The 23,884-nt window shown below is 56.2% G+C and overlaps 1 protein-coding gene across 1 annotated transcript in view; it reads right to left on the reverse strand.

The window, feature by feature from the left end:
* Window positions 1-4,121: 4,121 nt before the first annotated feature.
* The window catches only part of LOC119100938 (cell surface glycoprotein 1), a 32,447-nt gene continuing 12,684 nt past the window's right edge, over window positions 4,122-23,884 (reverse strand). The window contains exons 2-9 of the mRNA XM_037224147.1: window positions 17,796-18,197; window positions 12,133-12,248; window positions 11,010-11,138; window positions 10,592-10,701; window positions 9,399-9,478; window positions 8,838-9,004; window positions 8,008-8,145; window positions 4,122-7,139 (exon numbers count right to left, since the gene is read on the reverse strand). Coding sequence (XP_037080042.1) covers window positions 4,732-7,139; window positions 8,008-8,145; window positions 8,838-9,004; window positions 9,399-9,478; window positions 10,592-10,701; window positions 11,010-11,138; window positions 12,133-12,248; window positions 17,796-18,109 — 3,462 coding nt within the window. The 5' untranslated portion in view covers window positions 18,110-18,197 and the 3' untranslated portion in view covers window positions 4,122-4,731. The remainder of the gene's footprint in view (window positions 7,140-8,007; window positions 8,146-8,837; window positions 9,005-9,398; window positions 9,479-10,591; window positions 10,702-11,009; window positions 11,139-12,132; window positions 12,249-17,795; window positions 18,198-23,884) is intronic.

Raw genomic sequence — 23,884 nt, forward strand, 5'->3', positions numbered from 1 at the left:
CTGCTATGTTGAACTGAAATGGCGCACTCTGCATTTGCGCCTCCCAAGGCTCACCATCACTGCCTCCATTAGGCCAAGCCAACCCTGCATCCACCCTGGCAAAGCCTCTCCTAAGGCTACAGGATGTGCATTCCAACTTCTCAATGTGCGTCCCAGGATGCTGCAAGCCCGTCCGGGCCGCCGTTTCTCATCCCCACCCTATGCTGTTGTTGTATGTTGTGCTCTTTTGCATGGACTGTTTCTAAGCAATCCTGGCTAGAGTTCTCTGGGAGATTGCGAAAGGAAACCTTCATCTGGTGCGCGGCGGAAGCGGCGAAGTGGGCGCAAGGGTCGAGGAACAGCGGAAGCCGTGACGTTTTTGGCGAGAGCAGTGTCGGGGAGGGAGAAACGGCGAGGGGGCGCGTAGCTTGGAGGGCAGGGCACCGAGCTGTGTACGCTGTTGGAGGCCAGCAGGAGTGACGTGTTGCGTGGCTCAAATACATAGCATTTTTTATTAGATTCGCTAGCTGCTTGTTACAGAGAAATCACTGGTGAATGAGCTACCCCATCTCTCTGCAGGGGCAAACTGGCAGCGCATTTCAGCAATAAATTTGCAGCTCTAGTGCAAACCAACAACATTCCCCTGTTACAAATGCTTCATTGAATGTGTTAGGTCAACAAAATTTGGTTTGTGGAAGTATTTCTGCTTACACAGGCCGCAAAAGCGACATTTTCACGCGGCCATAGCATTGGTGCCATACGATTTCGTCCCATGATGACGTCACAGTATCGCTACTCAGAATGCAGTAATGCGGGGCTTTAAAGTGATGACCTTGCTGGAAAAAGTACCTTTGAAAACTTGAATGGATGAGTAAAACAAATCATGTAACGTAGTTTTGAGCACGCGCCCTCGCAAAGCTTATCAACAAAAACCTCCATATCAGGCGTCGCAGTCTCCGCGAGCCGCGCAAGGTATGCCTGGCGGCCAGCACTGAGCCGTGACCAAAGGGCGGACGAAAATGATAACGCATCTGAAAGCAGTTAGCATTTGTACATTAAAACAGTAAGTTGTCTCAAAGCGTTTGAACGTTTTGGGACATCAAATTGTGCATTTAAAAGGTGGTCCAGACGTACATTTCATCTGTGCGACTCTTGGATGATGAGAACCGATTGGCCCTTACAGCACCACGAAGAAGTGCTGGAATCTGGTGATGGAGCTGGATGAGTACAGGCAGAACCTCTATTTTTCGTATTGTTGAAACTGTTCGTCTGTCCAGAGGACATATGAGCGCGACGCCCGCCGCCTGGTGTCACTTTCAGTGGCCAACACCGTTCGGTTTTACGGAAGCTGCAACCCAGACCATCGCTGCCCTTCCTCCCAAGATTGCGAGCGCGCATGTTTGAACTTCAAACCCTGTGATGTGATTTGTGTCACTCATTATTCTGCAAAATAAAGAATGTTCTCAGGAAATATGGGTGATCTTGTCCTTTTTTTAGCTCATTTTGACCCAGTTCATTCAACAATAATGATGCCCCCTTGTTCCGTTCCGGGCCCCATGAGTAGTACACCACTCGCGGTCAAGGGCCGGAGTGTCATTCCGTCCCGTCGCGGGTGTCTTCAGGCTGTCATTCTGGCGACACGGGGTGGGATCCGCTGGCCAATGCAGTGGCCCTTAGAGCGATACATCATATCACATTATTCCCTTCCCTAACCCAGAGGTCCTTTTGGCCTGTGCGATTGACCCCGGATTAACACAGAACCCTTACTGACGCAACAACATCCCTGGTCGCCGCAGTTGATCCAATAACTTTCACATAAACTACAGCTTCAGATTTTTCCCTGTGTTCCCCAGAGACCTTGAGGACCGCTTGAGCGTAAATTATGTAGAAATGGCGTCCCAGATTTATCTTGACATGGCTAGCCCATGCTTATCTTGGCATGTTTAACATTCCGTATAAATCTATCACTGATAAAATTATCTAGCATGGTTTTGAACATGCGCGCTCACAAATCTTAGCAACAACAGCCTCAACGCCCGGCGTTGCAGTCTCCATAGGCCTCGCTGTGTCAGTCACGGGGCTGTGACGCTGAGCGATGGCCATTGGGCATGCGAAAAAGATGATGCATTTTGACGAAGATTTAGTGTGTTAGTATGTTACACGACAAACTCCTGCTTAACTCGCTCAGCACTCAGCGCTCCCCTCAGCCCCGTTGTCCTTTTGTCTTCTGCCCTGTGCCATCATCTGCTACCCCACCCAGTGCCATTATCTCCTGTCCTGTCCCATCCGTTGTCTTATGTCCTGCGCTCTTCTACGCTGTGCATTTCCACCCTGCTTCGACTGCTGATCTGTTTTGGCCTGTTCTTTACTATTCTGCTGTTTCCTGCCCTTCCGTAGTCAAGCATTTCAGGCATAATTTGGGTGTTTCATATAATGCCGCGTTTCACGATCGTGATTATATATATATATATATATATATATATATATATATATATATATATGTATATATACATCAATATTTACCAACATTTTACAATACTCACAAGACAGAATGAACCTACGCGTCAGCCACGTGGTTCGCAGCCGTGTTAAGCGCACGATTAATTTAGAACAGGTGTTCCGGAGTGTGTCAGCACCTCCAAGCACGTACCAGCAGCCGCCGCAGTCAGCAACGGCGATCAGAAAGCCGTGACTGTATGAGAGACATTTCATTAAAAGTTATCGTTTCAGGGACTCGTGTTCCATTAGGTAGCGTGAAGCAGAGCAAAACAGCGCAACACCATGCACTGACAGCGCCGCGCAGCCTGTGCAATGTCTTTGTCTCAACGTTACGACTCCGCACTCTTTGTCAACAGATAAACGGACAAACGACAAAGTTAATTGGTCACACTCAAACAGCGTTTTTAAGGCATTTGGTGCCTTATTTATGGTCTTTGAGAGATGCTTGTATTCAGTGATTTTATATACTTCAGCACTGTCTTCAGTACTTACACACCCAAAAATATTGCTGCGTTATTTTTTGCCTAAAACTGCTTTATAGTTGCCGCACAAAAAGCGCAACAATGTTGAATACAAAAATACACCCAACCTGGAATACATTACGAAAAACAAGCAAAAGTTTCAGCAACACAAAAATTGGAAACAATATGGGCTATGGAATTGATTTATAATTCTGCCGGCCTGGGTCCAGACCACATTCTAGTATGTTTTCTGTAGGGGAAGATGCCTTTACCCCCCAATAAATAATAACGCAAATAACGCAATACATCCACTTTTGAAACTTCGTCTCCCCAGTGGAAGTGACGTTAAGACGCATGCACAATTGTAGGAAACTGGATAGCCGGTTTGCCGAATGGTATGGATTCGTCGAGAAAATAAGACTGCGCACCTGGAAAAACAGTAGGACTACGATACATGGTGGCAAGTAGGTGTCGGGACATTCACTTATCTCTTTAAATTTGGTGCATTAAGAGCCGGAAAATTCATCCCACTCCCCGACTGCCGGGCTTGCCTCCACAATACAAACTCCTTAAATTAAGTGTTCCACATTTGTATGGGGTTTTGAACGAAATAACCATATCGGAGATCATTCGTTGCAATTCATAGCCCTGCCCTTCTCAAGCACCCTTCTAGTTTCTGAGCTACACACTTGCAAAGATGTACAGACTTTCTAAGGGGAGACCATTTCAACATTACCCAGGCATCCATGTCGCCAAAATGACGTCACTCAGATCCTGCCATTTCATTGTGCGGCAATCAAGGCCAATAAAAATATAATTGCTGAGCTGATCATCGCTGGCGTTCGTGAGCACGATTTCCGGAAACAACGGCCGTCAATTCGCTGTCGAGTCAATGTTGAGGAAAGTGCGGCAGCATAATCAATGGCGTATTGAGAAACATATCTACTGAACAGAGGTATTGCGTTGCCTAGAGCAACCTTCTCCGCTAAAAAGTATCCCTATAGGCATAAGTGAGCGTATTATATCATATCCGATTTTTACTTCAATATCTTCAAATGTGAAACGCTTCCTTTAAATGTGCCCCGTGCCTGCCCCCACACTTTTTGAACTGTTCCAACGCCTACGCATGTGTACACAATTTAGAGCCCGTACTCCGCCGTGAGGCGCTGGGATTTTGCCGTCACCGGCTGATTGTTTTATTAGGCAACAAGCGTGCCCGCCGTGCTCCGTCCTGACCAGTGCACCCGCGCTGGCCCGGGCACTGACAGAGCCGTCAATTATCCGACGAGTGGCGTCAGCAGCCGAGGACCACTCCAACTGCGCTCGGGGCCACTAGGAGTCTGGCTCGGCTCACGCCGGCGCGCGGCTCATGCTCGCAGTCGAAGGTCAAGTGGCGGCCAACATGCGCAGGCGAGCCATCCAACTTCACACACCGGCTCTGGAATGTCACTATGTTCAGTTCATACTAGCACGCTCATATGTACACATACATATACTGCCGCCAGCGTTACAGAAAGAAAGGCACATATTCCACTGCATCACAAGCTACAGGACTCGCGTCACACCAGGCTCACTGAATCGCATGCGCTCAGCGCACTAACTCTGACCTCGCCGCGCTCACTTCTCGTCAGACTTCACGTCAAGCCAGGCGCCCGGCCCTCCCGGGCGGGAAGCGACCTTGCCACGACGATCGGGGCATGCCTGTCTCAGGTTTCCCTTCAGTACTGGCGCGCGCGCTCATTTGTATCACATGGTGTCCGTTCCACTGCACACCCGCTGCTCCCCGGCCTCACTACCGCCTCCGCCTGCGCCGCTGCCCTGAGTCCGCCTCCGCTGGCGGGCTGGCCGCCTCGGCTGCCGCCTGGGCGGCAGCCGGCTCCTCCTGGCTCGGGGCTGCTGGCGCCGCTGCCGGCTCCCGCTCAGCTGCGGTCTCACCCTGAGACTCCTGTTCCGGCTTTGTCTCAGCCTTAAGGCCTGCGTCCGCCTGAGGTTCTGGCTCGGGTGTTGTTGTTGCCTGAGGCTCCAGTTCGGGTGCGGGTGTTGTCTCGATCTTGGGTTCCGGTTCAGGTGTGGTCTCAGCCTGAGGCTCAGGTTCAGGAGTGGTTTCAGCATTAGACATCGGCTCAGGTGTGGTCTCAGCCTGGGGTTCTGGCTCAGGTGTGGTCTCAGCCTGGGGTTCTGGTTCAAGTGTGGTTTTAGCCTGGGGCTCTGATTCAGGAGTGGTCTCAGCCTGGGGTTCTGGTTCAGGAGTGGTCTCAGCCTTAGACATCGGCTCAGGGGTGGTCTCAGCCTGGGGCTCTGGTTCAGGAGTGGTCTCAGCCTGGGGCTCTGGCTCAGGTGTGGTCTCATCCTGGGGCTTTGGTTCAAGGGTGGTGTCAGCCTGAGGCTCCGGTTCAGAAGTGGTCTCAGCCTGAGGCTCCGGTTCAGGAGTGGTTTCAGCCTGAGGCTCTGGTTCAGGTGTGGTCTCAGCCTGAGGCTCTAGCTCAGGTGTGGTCTCATCCTGGGTCTTTGGCTCAGGAGTGGTATCAGCCTGAGGTTCCGGTTCAGGAGTGGTCTCAGTCTGAGGCTCCGGTTCAGGAGTGGTCTCAGCCTGAGGCTCCGGTTCAGGAGTGGTCTCAGCCTGAGACTCCGGTTCAGGAGTGGTCTCAGCCTGAGGCTCCGGTTCAGGAGTGGTCTCAGCCTGAGGCTCCGGTTCAGGAGTGGTCTCAGCCTGAGGCTCTGGTTCAGGAGTGGTCTCAGCCTGAGGCTCCGGTTCAGGAGTGGTCTCAGCCTGAGGCTCCGGTTCAGGTGTGGTCTCAGCCTGAGGCTCTGGTTCAGGAGTAGTCTCCGCCTGTGACCCCAGTTCGGAGAAAGTATCAGCATGTGTTTGAGATTGGTCTGTGGCCTCCATCTCCTCAATCATCGCGCCGCTGCCTTCCCCGGTCTGCTCCAGCGCTTCTATGCTGTCATCCACCACCTCGTCCAGCACCTTAGCCTGCCTGTCAAGCGGCTTGCCGAACACCCGGCCGCGCTTGACGGCCACCAGCTCGGCGTCCTCGTCCTTGACACCGTGGTGCAGCTCGTCATCAGCTAGTGTGGGCGGGTTGACCGGCTCGCCAGACACCTCGTTCAGGTCGGGCTCGGCCTGGGCGTCTGTCTTGACGTCCTCCAGCTGCTCCGTCAGCACCTCGTCCTCGCTGACGTCGGCCTGGCCGAAGGGTGTCGCCGGCTCGGGCGTGCCCTCCGGCTCCATGGCACCGGGTGCGTCGGTGACTGGGGCGCCCGCGTCGAACGCACCGTTCTCCCACTCTGGCTTGATGCCCATCTCGGCCCCCAGCTGCAGCTTCTCCTCTAGAGTCAGATCCTTGGGCACAGACTCTGGCTCGGCACTGGTCTTGGGCTCCCGCTCGGCACTGGTCTCGGGCTCTGGCTCGGCACTGGTCTTAGGCTCCGGCTCCGCACTGGTCTCGGGCTCTGGCTCGGCAGTTGACTTCGGTTCCTCAGAGGTCGCCGCCTCCGCTACGAGGGCGGCGTCGGCCACAACGGCGCCATTTTCATCTCCCGACCCGCCAGTTGGCGCCTCGGTCGAGCCACTCTCATCAGCATGCAACACAGCAGCTGACTTTGGCTCTTCCCCTGCAGTTGATTCTGGCTCTGGCTCCGCGGTCGACTCTGGCTCCGGCTCGGCAGTTGCCTTTGACTCTGGCTCAGCAGTTGCCTCTGGTTCTAGCTTCACGGTCGACTCTGGGTCCGGCTCAGCAGTTGACTCTGGTTCCGGCTCAGCAGTTGACTCTGGCTCTGGCTCTGGCTCGGCAGTTGCCTCTGGTTCAGGCTCAGCAGTAGATTCTGGCTCTGGCTCAGCGGTTGCCTCTGGCTCCGGCTCAGCAGTTGACTCCGGTTCAGGTTCAGCAGTTGCCTCTGGCTCCGGCTCAGCAGTTGTCTCCGGTTCAGGTTCAGCAGTTGACTCTGGTTCCGGCTCAGCAGTTGACTCTGGTTCCGGCTCGGCAGTTGACTCTGCCTCTGGCTCGGCAGTTGCCTCTGGCTCAGGCTCAGCAGAAGATTCTGGCTCTGGCTCAGCGGTTGCCTCTGGTTCAGGCTCAGCAGTAGATTCTGGCTCTGGCTCTGTGGTCGACTCTGGCTCAGGCTCAGCAGTTGACTCTGGCTCTGACTCCACAGTCAACTCTGACTCTGGCTCGATAGCTGCTTCGTCAGCGTCGTGTGCTGTAAATGACACATACGCAGACATTAGTCTAGCACGTTCCTGTCAGGTTAACCAACACTTCGCAGACCACGTCAATCGAGGCATTTTTATCGAAGACCAATTCCCATGCTCCGACCATTCACAGGAACACCATTCCAGCGGCCACATATTCACTCGCCCACGTCTTGATGAAATCTGTCAATCAATAACACATTGTAACCGTCCCATTCCGCCCTGTTAAGAAAATATTTCTTCACATATGACAAGCACCTGCAAAAGCAGCATGTGAGCTGGGACTAATTACATGATAACACGACGCGGATTGAATAAGGCCACTGTTAAATTGGGGTTCCACCTTTCGTCCCACTGTCCGGCATCTCCTCATCCCTTCACACGCCCGCAGTACGATGGTGCGTCCACTTTGGAGAGTTGACGTGGCACGCCACCAGAGCCACCATCCGGCGCGCTGGCTCATCTTTGTGCGAGAGACGCTCACCTGGTGGCGACCTGATGACCTGACCTGATGACGGCCGCGGCATCGATGCGATACCGACTCAGTGAGAGGGTCGGTCTGATACTGACATGAAAGCTGGCATCAGAAGATGCAGCAACCAACTAAAAGTGTCCGTGGGCTGGCGAGATATTAGTCGAGGTTTGTATTACGCTAGAATTCAAAGCCAGCAAACGTTAGGGGCAAGGGCGTCAGTAGATAAGCGCACCCATACATTGATATACGTATGCCGTGACAATGCTACAGGAGCATCTAGAAGGCTTGCCGTATGCTTTTGAAGCTCGTCGTCACATGCAGCCGTGTTCAGAGCAGCTACCAGGCGTACTCTCTGCTTCCGTTACAGCTAGACCGCGGCGCGTGCTGACACTGTTACGTACCGGACGCACCGCAGGTCTTCATGTCGGCCGCCAGCTGCATACCCTCCGGGCACCGACAGGTGAAGGAGACGTCCACCAGCGAGAAGGAGCACTGGTGGGAGCACCCGGCCTGGCCCGAGGCGCACGCGTCCTCCATCGCTGCCGATCACAGGCCACAGCGGGCGGTCAGCACGCGGCCGGGACAGAGAAGTCAGCGCTCACTGGAGCGCGACAGGGTCCTAATACACAGAGTGAAGGCATGTTGCACTAGCGCAGTGTTGTCATTGGGAAATGTTGTACAAGCAGTTTCCCTATGGTCTACCGTATCCGAGCACGCACCGTACACTGTTAATTTCCAACATTAACCTAACATGAGGACATGGTACGGCTGTGTGACCGATAGCACGTCTACATCCGTCTGCTCTGCTCATTGTCGCTTCATCCTGCATCCTCACAACGCCCCGTTTATCCGGGACAAGCCGTACGCACCAGCCATGAGTGGGTCTAAGTGTCCTCTGTCGGGACCCGTCCAAGAGCTATACACACACCCCGTATCGGTGTCTCTGTGCAAGCCAGACAACTACAAAGGACCCTGCTGCATTTAGATATATGCATGATGCCCCACCACCATCCAATCTCATTTATCAAATAGCCCTGAAAGGGACACAATTGACCCAAAGGGCTCTTAATCCGAAGCGAACCCAACAAGCGTATGACTGGCAGGTTCCTGGCCATTTAGATCTCTTTTTCCACTTTTACCGAGACGACCTCTATTGGCCCCGAGCATGCTTTCTCCCCCGCAAGTAGCCCACCGTCAGCCGTTTGCCGGCCCCCGTCGGCGGGCGACTCACGCTGAACGGTGACGTCAGTGACGGCGAGACTGCGAGGGGCGGCGTCCTCCGCCGGCAGGAAGTACTCGGTCAGCCGACGCTGGAGGCGATCACTGACCTCGGCCGGCGGCGTCCCCGGCGTGGCGCGGTCCGCCACCAGGTCGTACGTGACCACCACGCTGCCGGGACTGCGGCGACGGACGGCATCAGCCACCGGCGCTGCTCGGCCGTCGGCGCGACCAGGCGTCCGTAATCGCACGCACCGACACAACACCGCACAGCGCCAGATGGACCGCTACATTGACAACTCATTGTCCACGCGATAAATCGCACAGTTACACGGAAAGGCAGCAGCAGGCGGTTTCAAGATATAAAACGCATCCCTGCTATCATAACTTATCGTAATGTACGACCATCCTGGAGCATTTTAACGACTCCGCTTGAGTTCGGCGTCTGGGACACTCCGAATATTGTAGGGCCATTGCATTAAATACTTAATTAGGTTAAACGGTGTTGCAGGGCAGCTATCGTGCGTGGAACCCGGCCGGACTGCATGAAACGAGGAAGTGGCAGCGAGCTTACGAGAATCCGGTGACCTTGGAGCGGATGGGGCCCACGTCAGCGCCCTCCTGCCACTGCTCTGCCGCGTACACCAGCTCCAGCTGTTGGAAACCAGACGTAAGCCGTCAGCCCCTGCCACGAGCGCTGGGGCACAGTCAAGCCACCCTCTGGTGCGAAGGGTGCATAGTGTGGGCTGCGCTGTTTTATTTTCTAACCTAATTCGGATCACCGAGTCTGTTGTCACGAGAACAACATGCAATGAAAGTTTCCTCTGCCATTGAGCATTTGGTGCTGTGTGCAGAGTGATGCTGATCATGTCCTGTGCTACAGCGCGACGGCCTGACGCGATGTGGGCCCTCGCCACAACCCCCTGCGGCACCTGCCGGCGACGCTCTCAGCAGCGGGCCGGCGCCGTGACCACCCCCTGCCGGTCACGCTCCCCAGCAGGACACCCTAAGCAGCGGGCCAGCGGCGCGACCACCCCCTGCCGGTCACGCTCCCCAGCAGGACACCCTAAGCAGCGGGCCAGCGGCGCGGCCACCCACTGAGGCGCCTGGCCATGACGCGGCCTGCTGTAATGGGCACCAGAGCAGCGCGCATGGCATATTATCTGACATCAAGAGCTTTGGAATTTGGACCGCTTTGTCTTATGTTCAGGTAGTGACGAAGATATGTAAAGTCATTGTATGCAAGCACGTAACGCTTGGCATATCATTGCAAATCACTGAATTATGGACTGCATATGACCGTGATCGTCTGCACTGTCGACTGCAACGAAGATCTGTATCTCCTACCCCCCCCCCCCCCCCTACGAGCGTTATGAGTTAGGGCTGATAGTAGCATTTGACCTTTGCATGCTCCTGCTGCGCTTTTAGGCTAGTACGATGGTATTTAGGTTTAAAAGTGCTTCGACTGTAGCGATCATTTACGCTTTTTAGGCTATTCCGTTGCACTGCTTGAATTACAAGTTAATATGTATAGCAAATTCCCCGCCCTTCCAAATATGATACCAGGTGCACATTTGGTACATCCAGGAGCAAGTGCGTACCGTCCTCTACCTGTCTAACCACACGGATAATTCTACGTCACAGATCCAGCACGTAGATAGTTTTTTGTTGCAGTCCATACCAGATGACAGAGCAGCGGGGTACAGATATCATCCAGCTGCACGCAGGCGATGCACATTTAATAACACGCGGTCCTGCGTCCTTTACCTCCCGCTCGACGGTGGAGGCGAGCTGTTTGTACTCGGCCGACTCCGCGTCGTTCAGCGCGTCCGAGAACGGTTCGTCTAGACGCATCGAGCCAGTAAACACGTTCTCAACTGGAACAGAGACCCCCAGACATCGTGATGTGAAACAGTGGAAGAGTTCCCCACCTAGACAAGGCGTCGTTTTTATTTGCATGCATTATTTTCACGCTTCCCAAACACCAAATTCCGAGCACAAGCGTACCGCATTAGAAGTGAGAACATCCAAAAGTAAACAAACGAATCATTGCGTACAAAATTTAAAATCAGCAAGAGGAAAAAGCTTAAACAGCAAATTGGAGATATTTGGTGACCGAAATCACGTGGCAGTAAGGCATTGAGACTGCAGTTCGGTGGTATGCTTTGGCTCAGTCTGCACTCACTAAATGGTGCGGGGGGTGGTGGCCGTACAGCACTTGAGCTTCCTGATGGCTCTTTAGATGGCTCCACATCCAGGGCGGCCTGCTCCGTCGCGTTGACGGCTGCGTCCGTCCCGCCGGAGAATGTCCCAGCTGCAACAAAATAGAAAATCATGCCACTGCACGAAACACGCTTAAGTCGGTCCTCCTTGCATGAGCTCAATCCATTCATATTTGTTGACAACAAACAAGAGAATCAGAAGTCCACCGTCCAAGAACGGACTCGTAAGTCACACATAAATACAGAAAGTACATCCCTTCCCGCCGCATTTGCACGCTGTAACACCGCCCCACAACGCCGATGACTGCCAAGATCCCGTCGACTGTCCCAACCAGCGCCGCGTCGCACCCAGCCCGGTCTGTCCTAGCCTCGCTCAATCCAGAGCAGACGGTTATATTACGAGCCGCGCCCTGAAGGAGGCTAGGCCATGATGCGGTACAAATATGTGGGATGCACTGCAGCGACGGGGAGAACGTCACGTGGTTGTTGGTGAGTACTCCACCTCCCAGTTGTTCCTGGTAATCCACCGGGCCAGAGGTATCCAGCCCGCTCGGTATAAGCCGAGGTCTGAAAAATGCCGCGCTGCAAAGCCTGGGTCGATGCCGAGCGTGGACAAAGCCCTGCCGTCCTTGGGCTTCTCAGCCTGGAGAAGCTCCGCGAATTCGGCTTGGATAGATGGATGCGGCCCTTAGCTGTCGTTAACGATATCCATCGTCGACGGCGCTCGTCGCCACAGGCGTTGATCATTAGCAGCGTCCGTGGCTAGCGGCGTCTGTTCTTGCCGCTGTTTGCCGTTTCCGGCGTCTGTGGTGATCAACGTCTTTTCTTACCGACGTCTGGGGCATCGGTTTCCGTGATCTACGGCGTCTGCCCTTACCGACAACTACCGTACCTGGCGTCTGTGGTGATCGACGTCTGTTCTTACCGACGTCTGGGGCGCCGGTTTCCGTGATCTACGGCGTCTGCCCTTACCGACAACTGCCGTTTCCGGCGTCCGTGGTACCTGGCGGCCGTTGTTATCAGCGTCTGCCATTACCGGTGTCAGTGGTTACCGGCGTCCTTCGCTGTCGTTCGAGTGGTACTCACTGGATAGGAGCACGATGAAGATGAGGACGGCCAGTATGGCCGACAGAATGCCGGCCCAGCACAGCCACCGTTGCTTGGTGTGCGTCTCCCTCCCGCCGGGGTAGTACTTCTCTCCCCTGCAAAGGTCGAGCAGGCCGTGTTCGTCAGGCCTGGCAGGGACACGCACCATTACCGGTGGGGCCGGTGTAAAGCGTGCAGTGGCCCGGATCACACAAACGTGCATGTCGCTGGGGGGGGGGGAGGGGGTAAAGCTGCTGATGACGCCGGGCGTTGAAACCGATCCGACGCACACGATGATGCGCACGCACACGGGTGTGGAGAGGGTAAATGGAGAAAATCTGTCGCTGTTACGCTTAGGCTACAGGCGCAAGGTGGATTGCTCATTTGCAGCCAATAGCGTGAACCTTTCGATCGGCGAACATCAGGAAGCGCTTCCGTCGCACGCATCAGCTAAGAGGGAAGTGTGCATTCTATCACCATTTGTCGAGCTCGCACAACAAGGTATTGTTCGCAGTGTAATAATGGGTTTAACGCTGCGTCAGCTGTTTTTCGGCCAGTCCGGTCAGGCACATTACGCAACTGAATACACTTGACAAAATCCCAACACAACTTATGCTCGTGTAGTTGGCAGCTAACTACATGGTGAATTTAGTAGCACTATGTCGTGCACTGAAATTGTAGCCTGTTTGCTACAAGACCACATCCACAGATTGGAATAAATGCAAAGATTCGGAACCCGCGCAATAAGTGTTCCATTCATGGATTACCACGGCGAGAACATTACTCATAAAAACCAGAACAAAAACATAATGATCACTAGCTAACTCACAAACAATCAGGGCTCTTGATCTAATCTCTGTCGGAGGTAAACACGCTATTCAAAACGAGAAATGCTTTTGTAGTTTGGGGATAGCTAATCTGAGCTAGCGCATCAACAAGGAGTGCAAACTTGAAGCATGCATACCGTAAACCCTACGACCGAAGGACTACTTCAGCAAGACACCACTAGAACAGACTCTCCCACTCGACTACGCATTCTGCACTATGCTGTGGAACTACACTGCACTATGCAAGCGCCTTTGCTGGTGCAGCTCGGCCTGGATGCTGGGCAGAGAGGAAGCCATATTCTGCGCAGGGGAAACTCTGGCAGGCGACAGTGGTACCATCGTCGGACGGCGGCAGCCAGCTGCTCAGCATTCAATGCCGGCAGGCTCTCTCGCAGCGTACGCTGCAACCGAGGCCGGTTCTCGTTCTCCGTGGGCGGCCCGCTGTCCCGCCGGCCCCGCTCTGCTGTGAGGTGGCGGCGCAGCCAGCTCAGGAGGCGGTCAGCGGCCGGCGGCTGACTTGGAGGCGCGGCCTCCGCGCCGCCACCGGCCTCGGCTCGCTGCGCGGCCTGCTCGGCGCCGGGCGCCCCATTCACACCCGACCGCAGCCGCGCTGACAGCTCGGCTCTGACGGCCACGGCCGCGGCGAGCCCGCGCCGCAGCCGGCCGCCCCAGCCGTCTTCGGCCGACCCGGCTCGGTCGCCGTCACCGTCCGCGGGCGGCGCGCGGTCGGTGCTGCTTCCTGGCGGCCGCTCTGCCTCCCCGTCACCGGAGTGGCGCCCCCGGCCGCCGGCAGCCGTCAGCAAGCGGCGCACGCCGCGCCGCGCATCCTCGGCGCTCGGCACCCACGCCGGCACGCGGATGGTGAGGTGCAGCGCGTGGCGCTCGGCCTCGGCTGGCCGCCGCGGCGCGCGCCGGGTCGCGCTCGACGCCGAGCTGTCGGCCGCCAGCGAGCCGGGGCTGAGGAGCAGCGGCGCGGCGCGCCGGCCGTCTGCCTCGGCCGGCGGCTCTGCGCGCCGTCTGGCGGCAGCCCGGCCCAGCTCAGCGCAGTTGAAGTACACCACCTCGTCGGAGTCCTGCAGCGAGAGCTGCGCGGGCGTGGCGACACACCGCGGCTTGCCGGCCGACCGCTCCTGGATCGAGAACACAGCGGGCGTGGCGCCGAAACGCTGCGGCTGGGCCGCCCAACGATCGGCCTGGACCCCCCACTCAGAGAGCGCGGCGCCGGTGCCGTCCAGCGACGACGGCTGCGACGCAAACGGGTCGTCTTTGAAGTATGTGATACTCACGTCGTGGGCATTAAACCCACCGTCGTGGAACTCCTTTGGCACGCTTTGGAAAGAAATAACTTGGTTAAGCTATGGTCGATTAGGGTCGGTAGAAAGGTCAGGAAGAAAGGGGGTTTCTCGCGGTGGGTGGTGAGGCTGGCGTAGCACGGGTGAAGCGTGCCGACGCACGCCTCACCCAAACATATTACGCTCATCATGCAAAACTAAGAAAATCGACCGAGCGTAGTTCATAACGGGCACACCAGCGTCTGCGTACACATCCAAGCGCACACACACGCTCACACCGACACGGTCAGATGGAGACAAGACATGACACCACCGGGGGAGGGACCACTAGGGAACCAGACGGTGTCTTTTGTCTTGTTAGTACCCCTGAGGGGAGCAATTCGCACGGACGGATGTGGCGGGCTCACAGCGGTCCTCATCCGGTCCCCGGGGCCTTTAGATAGAAGACGAGGTGCGCCGTTGCCTTTGTGAGGAAATATGTCAACGAGCGGCTTACGTTTTCGACCGACTACAGCCACCATCTCCTGCCCAGTCAATTCCCTCGCCCCTTGACGAGCACCGCGATACGCGTGTGGGGGTGATTGTAGTACCCTGACTGTCAGGGCTTCGTAAGAGACGAATGTTTCTGCTCCGTAGAAGCCGGCGTGGCCTAGCTGCCACCGTGCGCTATACTGACCTGACAGGAGGCAGTGCACATCTCGACGGATCTGGGCTGACGTTATAGTTCCAGCTAACCGGACGCTCACCTTCGCTGGAGTTATTAGTCACGTAACCAACCTTTCCTCAACACGACATTTTGCTACCACAGGTTTCGGAATTTTCCACTCTCAACTCGTCTATGCCACATGGTTCTCCAAAGTTCCGGACAGTCTTACGGTGCAAGACAGTTTTCCAAGTGACTATCAGTCGTAAAAAGTGCACACCTTGCACCAGGTACCAAACGGAGTGTGCAGGTATTGATATTTGCAGCTACTAAGCGCTTCTGGAGGTGTCATCGTGTGGGTTCAGACATAACACCATGCCATTCCCTTTAAGTGACGTCACTGCAAGGTCGTGCAACGGTGCCGAAAACTTCACTGTCTGATTTAAAACGCTTACAGGTCCTACGAAATTTGTCCCTGGGCAAGGAATTATCCTGCTCTGTTTTTGTGCTTTGGTCAAGTCCATATGTTAAGGTTAAGCGCATATTGGTCGGTCACGCACGCGTTTTGTGTATAATACAACACACTTGGGTTGCCGAAATTGTGCTTCCCGTCTACCCAAACCTTTCCACTATTAGCTGCCTCCCATGTCTCTCCATTTCTCTTGCGTCCACTTTATAACTAAAAAATTAGTTGCCGTTTCTTGGAACGCTAACCCAGCACTATTATCGGCAAATTATCATCGTGCTCTCCGTATATCCGTCCTCCACCGCTCCTCCCTCTAATAGTACCACGCCCCTCCTCCCGTCCCTCCAGATCACTTTCTCCCTCTTTCTCTCCAGTCTCCAGTACCTGGGTGACCTTGACACGCTCGCCACCTGTCCCACGCGTTTGAATTTATTGGGTTATCGGTTACACGCGGTGCGGCGCCGGCGCGTCCTTGGGGCCCGGTGCGTGTCACCTGGACCCGGTCCACAAAGCGGGCAGCGTCACGGCTGTTTCGGCCCGCCCGCCGACAAACCGGTCCGCTCCGTGGGGCAGCCGGTACCGCGCCCGGCACCACACCCGCTGGGGTGCCGGGCCGGCGTCGCAGGGTGGGAGCCGGGACGTCACCAGAGGGAGCCGGGCCAACACCACACGGAGCCAGGCCGGCACCAGAGGGAGACGGGCCAGCATCAGAGGGAGCCGGGCCGACACCACAGGGAGTCGGGCCGGCATCAGAGGAGCCGGACCGGCACCAGAGGGAGCCGGGCCGACACCATATGGAGTCGGGCCGACACCACAGGGAGCCGGGCCGGCACCAGAGGGAGCCGGGCCGGCACCAGAGGGAGCCGGGCCGACACCAGAGGGAGCCTGGTCGACACCAAAGGAAGCCGGGCCGACACCAGAAGTAGGGCTGGGCCAGGACCAGCAACACTATCCGGTTTGACTGGAACTAGATTGGCCTGCAAGGACACGCCCCGCAGAAGTCCAGACAGAGGTGACGGTCTTGCCACTTAAGCTCGGAGACAATTCAGCCGTTAAATCGGCAATCTTGCTGCTGACAGTAACGGCAATTTCATTGAAGAGCGGCTCGTAAGCCAGGTGCCAGCTGTTACGCCGGTGACTTAGCCAAGAAACCCGGACATGAAGTGTCCGGGGAATTTGGTGCCGTAAATGTATGGTGCTTGATAAGCAATGACGAGGTTTCGCAGCCGTGGATCACGATTGGAATACTAACCGACTGTGTTGTGCAATAGGAAACGTTTTGCAGCATACCAAAAAGTAGGACTACGGCGACATGAGCTGGAATGTGTTAATTGAACGAACGGTGTGCAGTGTCGGCTCCTTTCGGTAACCACATTACTGATCGCTGCATGAGTGTGTGTGGGCAAGTGTGTAATTGTTTGCATCTGTGCATGTGTGATGAGCTGTCGTGCAGCACATTACCTGAGATGTTAAAAAAGATCCAACAGCCAGTTCTACAGTGCATGTACAAGTCCGTGACGCATGCAGAACAGTCAGATGAGGGGGAGGAAGGGGGGGGGGATGGCGTGAGATCGAGCACGACAGGCCACACCTTCCGCTCCAGCAACAGCCGTTCAGCTGACACACCCTGATGGGAAGCGGGGAGGAGGGGAATACGCTGTGACGTCAGAACGGCCTGTGGCAGACGCCGCCGCTGGGCCAGTCCCCCCCCCCCCCCACCCCCCACCGCGACACGGCTACTGGCATCAAACCGTGCGACTGCCACCTGCCGGCCATTCTTCCAGTCTTAGTCAATGAGCTTGGTTTGAGTTAATCATCGCTGATGTCTAAGCACGCTTCACGTGAATCAGTCACCAGTCAGCCGTGCATGCTCGCTGAGAAATGCAGGGACGCTATTGAGGCGTGGTGTGGGCCGCCTTACATCGTGCCAACGGAAGTCTTCATCAGCAGCGACTACGCCGGAATCGTGTTCATAAATCACTCACCGTTCACTGGCGTGAGTCATCTGCATTTGTTCCGAATCAGAATCATTGATGACTCGCGAAGTCAGGTCTTAAACATGTCCAACGCGTGCAAATAAGCCAGCATCAAGGCAGCGAGTGAACAGAAACGTCTCTAGATACCGTCACAAACACAACATGCATACAGCGTCAAGGAAAAAAGTCAGCAGTGGAACAGATGAGAACGTTAAATGTCACAATGAGGAGAATTATCAACTCAAAAAGGCAAAGCTCGATGAATGACTCCACAGCCCAACCTTTGGACAGTTTGACAGCAGCTCGACAGTTCAACCTCAGACACAGATCATGCATCTTTCGGTAATGTCAGATGACTGATGAGTGGAAGCGGTTTTGATTGTTACGATCTGTCACGAGTCAGCCATACGCAGGAGTTCAAAAACAGCCAACAAACGGCAACTCCCCGTCAGCGCTTACCCGATAATCTTGCGGTGGGTGTTGCCGTGCGGCATGGTGTCGCCGTTGTCGTGGTACGTGATGTCGATGACGGCGTCCTTGCTTTTGAGACCGTTGCCGTTCTTCTCTGGCGTCATGGTGACCAGCTCGAGATCGACGGCCTCCTGCTCCTTCTTGGTTTCGCTGGACGGCTTGGTGGAGCTGTCCGCCTCGCTGGCGTCCGCTTCCGAGCCAGAGTGGTCCGAGGAGCTGGCCGCCGGCTTCTCATCGTCCTCGAATACGGGGTTGTCGAAGCCCTGGATGGTCACGTCCTCTCCCTCCTTCTCGTCCGACATGGCGACGGTGGCGGCGGCGGCGGACTCTCCAGAAGGCGGTCACTCCCGTACTCGGACGCGTCTCACAGGTCACACCACGTCACGAAGCCTGGCGGTACCAAACGCTGGGTTAGCGCATGCCGGAGGGCTGAATACAGCTGCATGGACCACGATTACACGAGTGACTATATACATCATCACTATGGGGGTGGTCTCCCTAACTGGAAATCGGTCTGTCGCATGTGGTCCATGCTCATACGCATCGTCCGATGTCCTCGGAAAATACCCTCGGTGAAATTCGTAACATTTTTGCGGTGCCCAAAGACTGTTTCATGACTCGTGAATCAACACTTTGAAATGACATATGAGGGCGTATCTTTCGATTGTGAAAGAGGCTTGCACAGAAGTTAAATTGACGATCATTGTTGTGAACCATTATCGGGGTCGATTATTTGCGGTGCATACATGCGCCAACGTTTACAAATAACGCTAGAATTAATACGTGCGATATGCGTAACACGAGCTGACTGACATCACAGCTGTGCATTCTCAAGCTGTCCCTGGCGGCGGCATAGCCATGACGTGCTCTGAAATATCGCTACGTGGCCGACAGCCATCGAAAAGCACGACCCCTTTCGCCGTCTGCCGAGCTGGTTCGACGTCACAGACGAATGAAGGAGAAATCGGCACGTTTACATAAGCTACCACATCTTCCATAGGCAGGAGCGGAGCCTTGTCCCTGGTGGCGACATCGTTATGGCCAGCTCTGAGAACACGGTAACGGTCCGGCAGCGTTAAAGGTGCATGCATTGTGCAGCGGAGCCCGAATGGCGGCGCGACGGTGGCCGGCGCCGACTGGCCGCCGCCGCTAGAACTTGACCGCCTGCAGATGTCATCAATACCACTGGTCACAGAGGTCCGGTGCCTGAAGCCCACAGCAACTGGCGTGGGGCAACAGGTTGGAAGTTGCGGCCAATGGGCGCCAGTCAGCGGCAGACGCCCTGGACTGCGGGATGTGGAGGGGGGGGGGGGGGACGGGACGCGCTCTCGACACGCTCGCCCGTCCCGGCCAGCCCAGGGGGACGGCTGGAGCCTGACGCGGCTTGGTGAGTTGTTGAGCTACTCGGAACTTCTGTTACGTAGTCGTCTCCGCCTGGTCCGGCAGTGACTCAGCACCGCCGGCCCGTGACAGTCCAAACTCCAGAGTACAGAACGTGTTTGGCGGATTACACCGGGATAATGCCGGTTCATGGGCTTGGCAGGTGGCACCTGCAGGAAATCATGCATGCATGCACATGCATCTGTGGAATGTAGAACAGTGTTACTTTTCAGATCAGTAGGGCCTCTATCGAAAATAATGCGCACACTATGTTGTGCAGGGTCTAATGGTTGGTTCAGCTGCAGCAAAGTGCATCATGTGATGGCATATTTTGCGCGGCCGTCTAAGCACAGCATCAATGTTGAGCTTTACCTAGTGCCGCTTACACTACTGTTCCAAACGGCAATAACGGTGTAGTCGCATATGTGCCAATCTAATTGATCAGAAAATACCCCGATCGTCTCAGGGGGCGTGACATGGGGACGTCGTCACGATATGGTGTACCTCTTCCACCTCTGAAGTCCCACGCCATCAGGAGGGGCACCGCCACAGGCAGCGTGAGATCTTTCTTCAAGTGTTATGAAACTTATTTTCCAATTATACTCCCCCCAGTCATAAATCCAGTGAAAGGAACTGCTGACGGAACCGGAACGAACTGGCAAGGGAAAATAGCACCTCTCTTTCTAAGACATCACACAGATATTTTCCTCGCCGTTTCTCGTCCGTCGTCTTCTTTCTCTGAATCATTTCAGCCGCCTGCGTCTACATGCCTCCTCTCGTCCATACCAATGGCCTCCTCACCGCTTCCGACTGCAAAATTCCCCAAATACAGCCCCGCTTGACACAACCCTTGACACTTGACTCACGCACTGTGACACCGGTGTCCATAGTCCATGTAAACTGCAGACGGTGGTTGGTGGACTTCCCACGACTGTGGGAGTAGGGCGTGGCGAGGTGGTAAATCACCAGGCTGCCGCCGGCGCAGGCGTGTACAGCGGCTGCTGCCCCCCCCCCCTCAGCCCACCCGCTCCGCCACTCGTCAAAGATCCAGTCCCATCTCACCATCTCAAACCCTCGTAACAAGGCTGTTATGTAACACCGTCCAGCTGCGAGATGTTTTGGTCAATGTCCAGTGCAGCTTAAGAGAAGAAAACAACGCCAAGGAGTGCCCTTTGGAGCCTGATGACACAATCCGTGAAAGAACACAGCTCAAATGGCGCCCCTGAAGTGAACTCGGTCAATATATAACACTCGTGGCTGGAGCTGCCTCCCCCGCGAAACCCACCTAGCCCGGCCAGTATATCATCAGCAGCGGCGTCATGGTTTGACCGCGGTGTGAACGTTATTGGTAGGCCCTGACCCATTATGACCGCGGTGTGTGCGCTGTCGGTCGATCCTGACCCATTATGACCGCGGTGTGTGCGCTGTCGGTCGACCCTGACCCATTATGACCGCGGTGTGTGCGCTGTCGGTCGACCCTGACCCATTATGACCGCGTTGTGTGCGCTGTTGGTCGACCCCGATCAATCATGACCGCGGTGTGTGCGCTGTTGGTCGACCCTGACCCATTATGACCGCGGTGCGTGCGCTGTTGATCGCCCTGACCAAGCATGACCGCGGTGTGCGCGCTGTTGGTCGACCCCGAGGCATTATGACCACGGTGTGCGCGCTGTTGGTCGGCTCCGACCAATGATGACCGCGGTGCGTGCGCTGTTGATCGACCCTGACCCGGCCCCGTCGACACCGCCGGCGCCGGATGGGCCGCGGCGGTGGTATCGGCGCCGTCCGCTAATAGGATGGCCGTTACAGGGTCTCGGAAGCCTCAGGACCGTGGCCGCCGCTGTCATCGGGGCCGGAGTACGCCGATACATGGCGCGCAGCGTGGCTCGCCCTGAGGCGGGGCAGGTCACTGGTGAGGCGGGGCAGGTCACTATGAGGCGCGGCAGGTTACTGGTGAGGCGGGGCAGGTCACTACGAGGCGGGGCAGGTCACTATGAGGCGGGGCAGATTACCGGTGAAGCAGAGTAAGTCACTATGAGGCAGGGCAGGTCACTGGTAAGGCGGGGCAGATCACTGGTGAGGCGGGGCAGATCACTGGTGAGGCAGGGCAGGCCACTATGAGGCGGGGAAATTCACTAGTGAAGCTGAGTAAATCCCTATGACGCGGGGTAGGTCACTGGCGAGACATGGCAGGTCGCTGATGATGAGGGTCAGATCACTGGGGAGGCGGGCAGGTCACTGGTGAGGCGGGGCAACTCACAGATGAGGCGCGGTGGGTTGCTGGTGAAGCAGGGCAGGAAACCGATGAGGCGGGGCAGGTCACTGGTGAAACAGGGCAGGTCACAGCAATGCTACCACTTCTTTACCGATACCGTCTGTATGGGCACATCACCACGCAGTGATAAGGCACTAGGCTGTTGCTATGCTACACCAGTACCGTGCTACACCGGTGCGGTGGGGCACAAACGCGGTATTTCATCGGTGCCGTCGCGCCCTGTCAAGGGAGGGCGACCCCAGGAGGCCAGCTGCGTCCGTACCAGGCATCCCTCAGCGTCGACCGCAGGCGCGTCACCGCAGCCGCCGGGCCGACGTTACGCCACGGCGCCTTTGCACAACGCCTGAGAGCCGGGTATCAATGACAGCCGCTGCAACACGTGGCCGGGCCGGGCAGCGCCGCCGCACGGCCCGCCAGGCTGGAGAGGCCGCGCCGGCCCGGCCCGTGCCAGGGCCCGCCCCAGGGCAGAACCGAGGTCACGGGACTGGCCCCGCCGCTCCGCGCCACCGCCCGTTTCCAATGGCCGTCTCGAGAGAATGCGGCGGCTCTTGTGTGGCCGGCTGGGGATGACTATTCACCTGACACCAAGACCAAGGGCAGCGGCTAGCTAGCTTCTACTCACGCTTGGCTTTCACCGCCTCCGTCTCCACTCATCGGACACTAGGCGAATCACGTGAGAGCGCTGGGAGACGCGCAAATATGGTGAGGAGCTGACACACGGCACCGAAGTGTTTACCGCTCCGGGCGGCAAGAAAAGCTGCAGATCGTTTGTACCTACCCATGCAAGGAGCGACACTACCGTAAATTGATGCCAACAAGTGGGCTGGAAAACATGTGGACGTCATCACACGATGACGCACGGGTGCTGCTTTCAAATCTTGAGTGAACAATAATAGTTAATAATGTGAGCGATAATGGGAACGAAAGCATTTGACCGACACTGAGTTCACTCTTAGCTCCCTATCCCGGATTTTTTGACGGGCGGTTAAATTCAGTGCCCGAGCTGTCGTCTTGTGACTTCGTTCCTGGTCATCACACATCCAGCAACGAGAAAGCGTGCATGACCTTTGACATCTCTTGCCATCGACCGCACCACACCTGCTCCGAGTCACTAACGTTTTTCGTCGCTGACTAAACAGTTCGTCGTTAAATGACTGTTAAATGCTGCTGTCTTTTCCACAAGCAAATCCGCTGTCGTTGGCTTCATTTAATGAACTCCATGGAGCTCTTGGTCGATTCTCTCCGACGGTTCCATGCAAACAAACCCCCCGGAGCGCGGTCCGGTGGCGCGTTCAGCGGTTATAACGGGCCACAAACACAGCGCTGGTGTTGGCCGCCGGTTGGCCGGGCCGACTGAAAAAGGCGCTCGACCGGCGTCACAACCGCCCACCCCGGCACGTGACAGCCAGGAAAACAACGCCGCGCTGCAGACGCGGCCAACTGGCCCAACGGCGCCGCTGTCTGGCTGGCTGCCACATCGACGGCTGCAGCAGCAGCGGCGGCCTGGCGGCCTGTCAGCAATTACAGCTGCTGATGTGACTTTCCACGGTGACTGGAGCTCCAACGAAGCTGGCATTTCTTTCCGAGCGTCCTGACTGTGCCTTACCATACAGTCGCATCGCGACCAACGGGAGTCACTACGGAGGGCAGAGGAAACACGGGAACTGTTGGTAAACCCACGATCAAACCCACGTCTGCCATGGAAGATGCGGAGACCCTGTATAACTAGCGATCGACACGATCGACACATGTGACGATCGTGTACTGGGCGAGACGAGGAACCTCCGCTGCCAGCGCCGACTGCGCCGTCGGCCCCGGTCCGCCTCGCCCGACGTGCCGGCTATCCGAGCTGGCACGCGGCGGCCCGGCAGCCCCGGTCCGCGGCGCCCGGCTGCCCCAGCTGGCACGCGTCGGCAAGACCTCGTACTCACCCCGCACCTGCAGCCCTCGCCAGGCAGACCGCGCCGCGGCGCCCGGCTGCCCCAGCTGGCACGCGTCGGCGAGACCTCGTACTCACCCCGCACCTGCAGCCCCCGCCAGGCAGACCGTGCCGCGGACCTGCGCCGCACAACAGCCCACGACACACCTCAAATGCCGGCGGGTTTCTCTCGGCGCACTAGCAAAGGGTGTTGCGGGTCTAGCGTCGTCACCATCTGTCGCCCCGTGTGTCAGCAACAGAATTTGTGGGCCGTTTCCGAATCAAGTTCAATTGGGCGCCGGTTGCGAACAATAGCTAACATTGCATGCGGCAGTCATCGCAGCTATACAATGTGTTTGTATTGCATGTTCTCATGCTGCTGTTTAAGCAGTATCAAATAATGCAAATTTGGCTGCATTCCCATTACCTCTTACAGGCGATTGCAAGTAGCCATACCATCTTAATAACCATCTTAATCCTTCGTGAACACGGCTTATAACTCTA

The sequence above is a fragment of the Pollicipes pollicipes genome, unplaced genomic scaffold (genome assembly GCF_011947565.3).
Source record: "Pollicipes pollicipes isolate AB1234 unplaced genomic scaffold, Ppol_2.1 Scaffold_4881;HRSCAF=5763_pilon_pilon_pilon, whole genome shotgun sequence".
In the NCBI taxonomy this organism is placed as follows: Eukaryota; Metazoa; Arthropoda; class Thecostraca; order Pollicipedomorpha; family Pollicipedidae; genus Pollicipes; species Pollicipes pollicipes.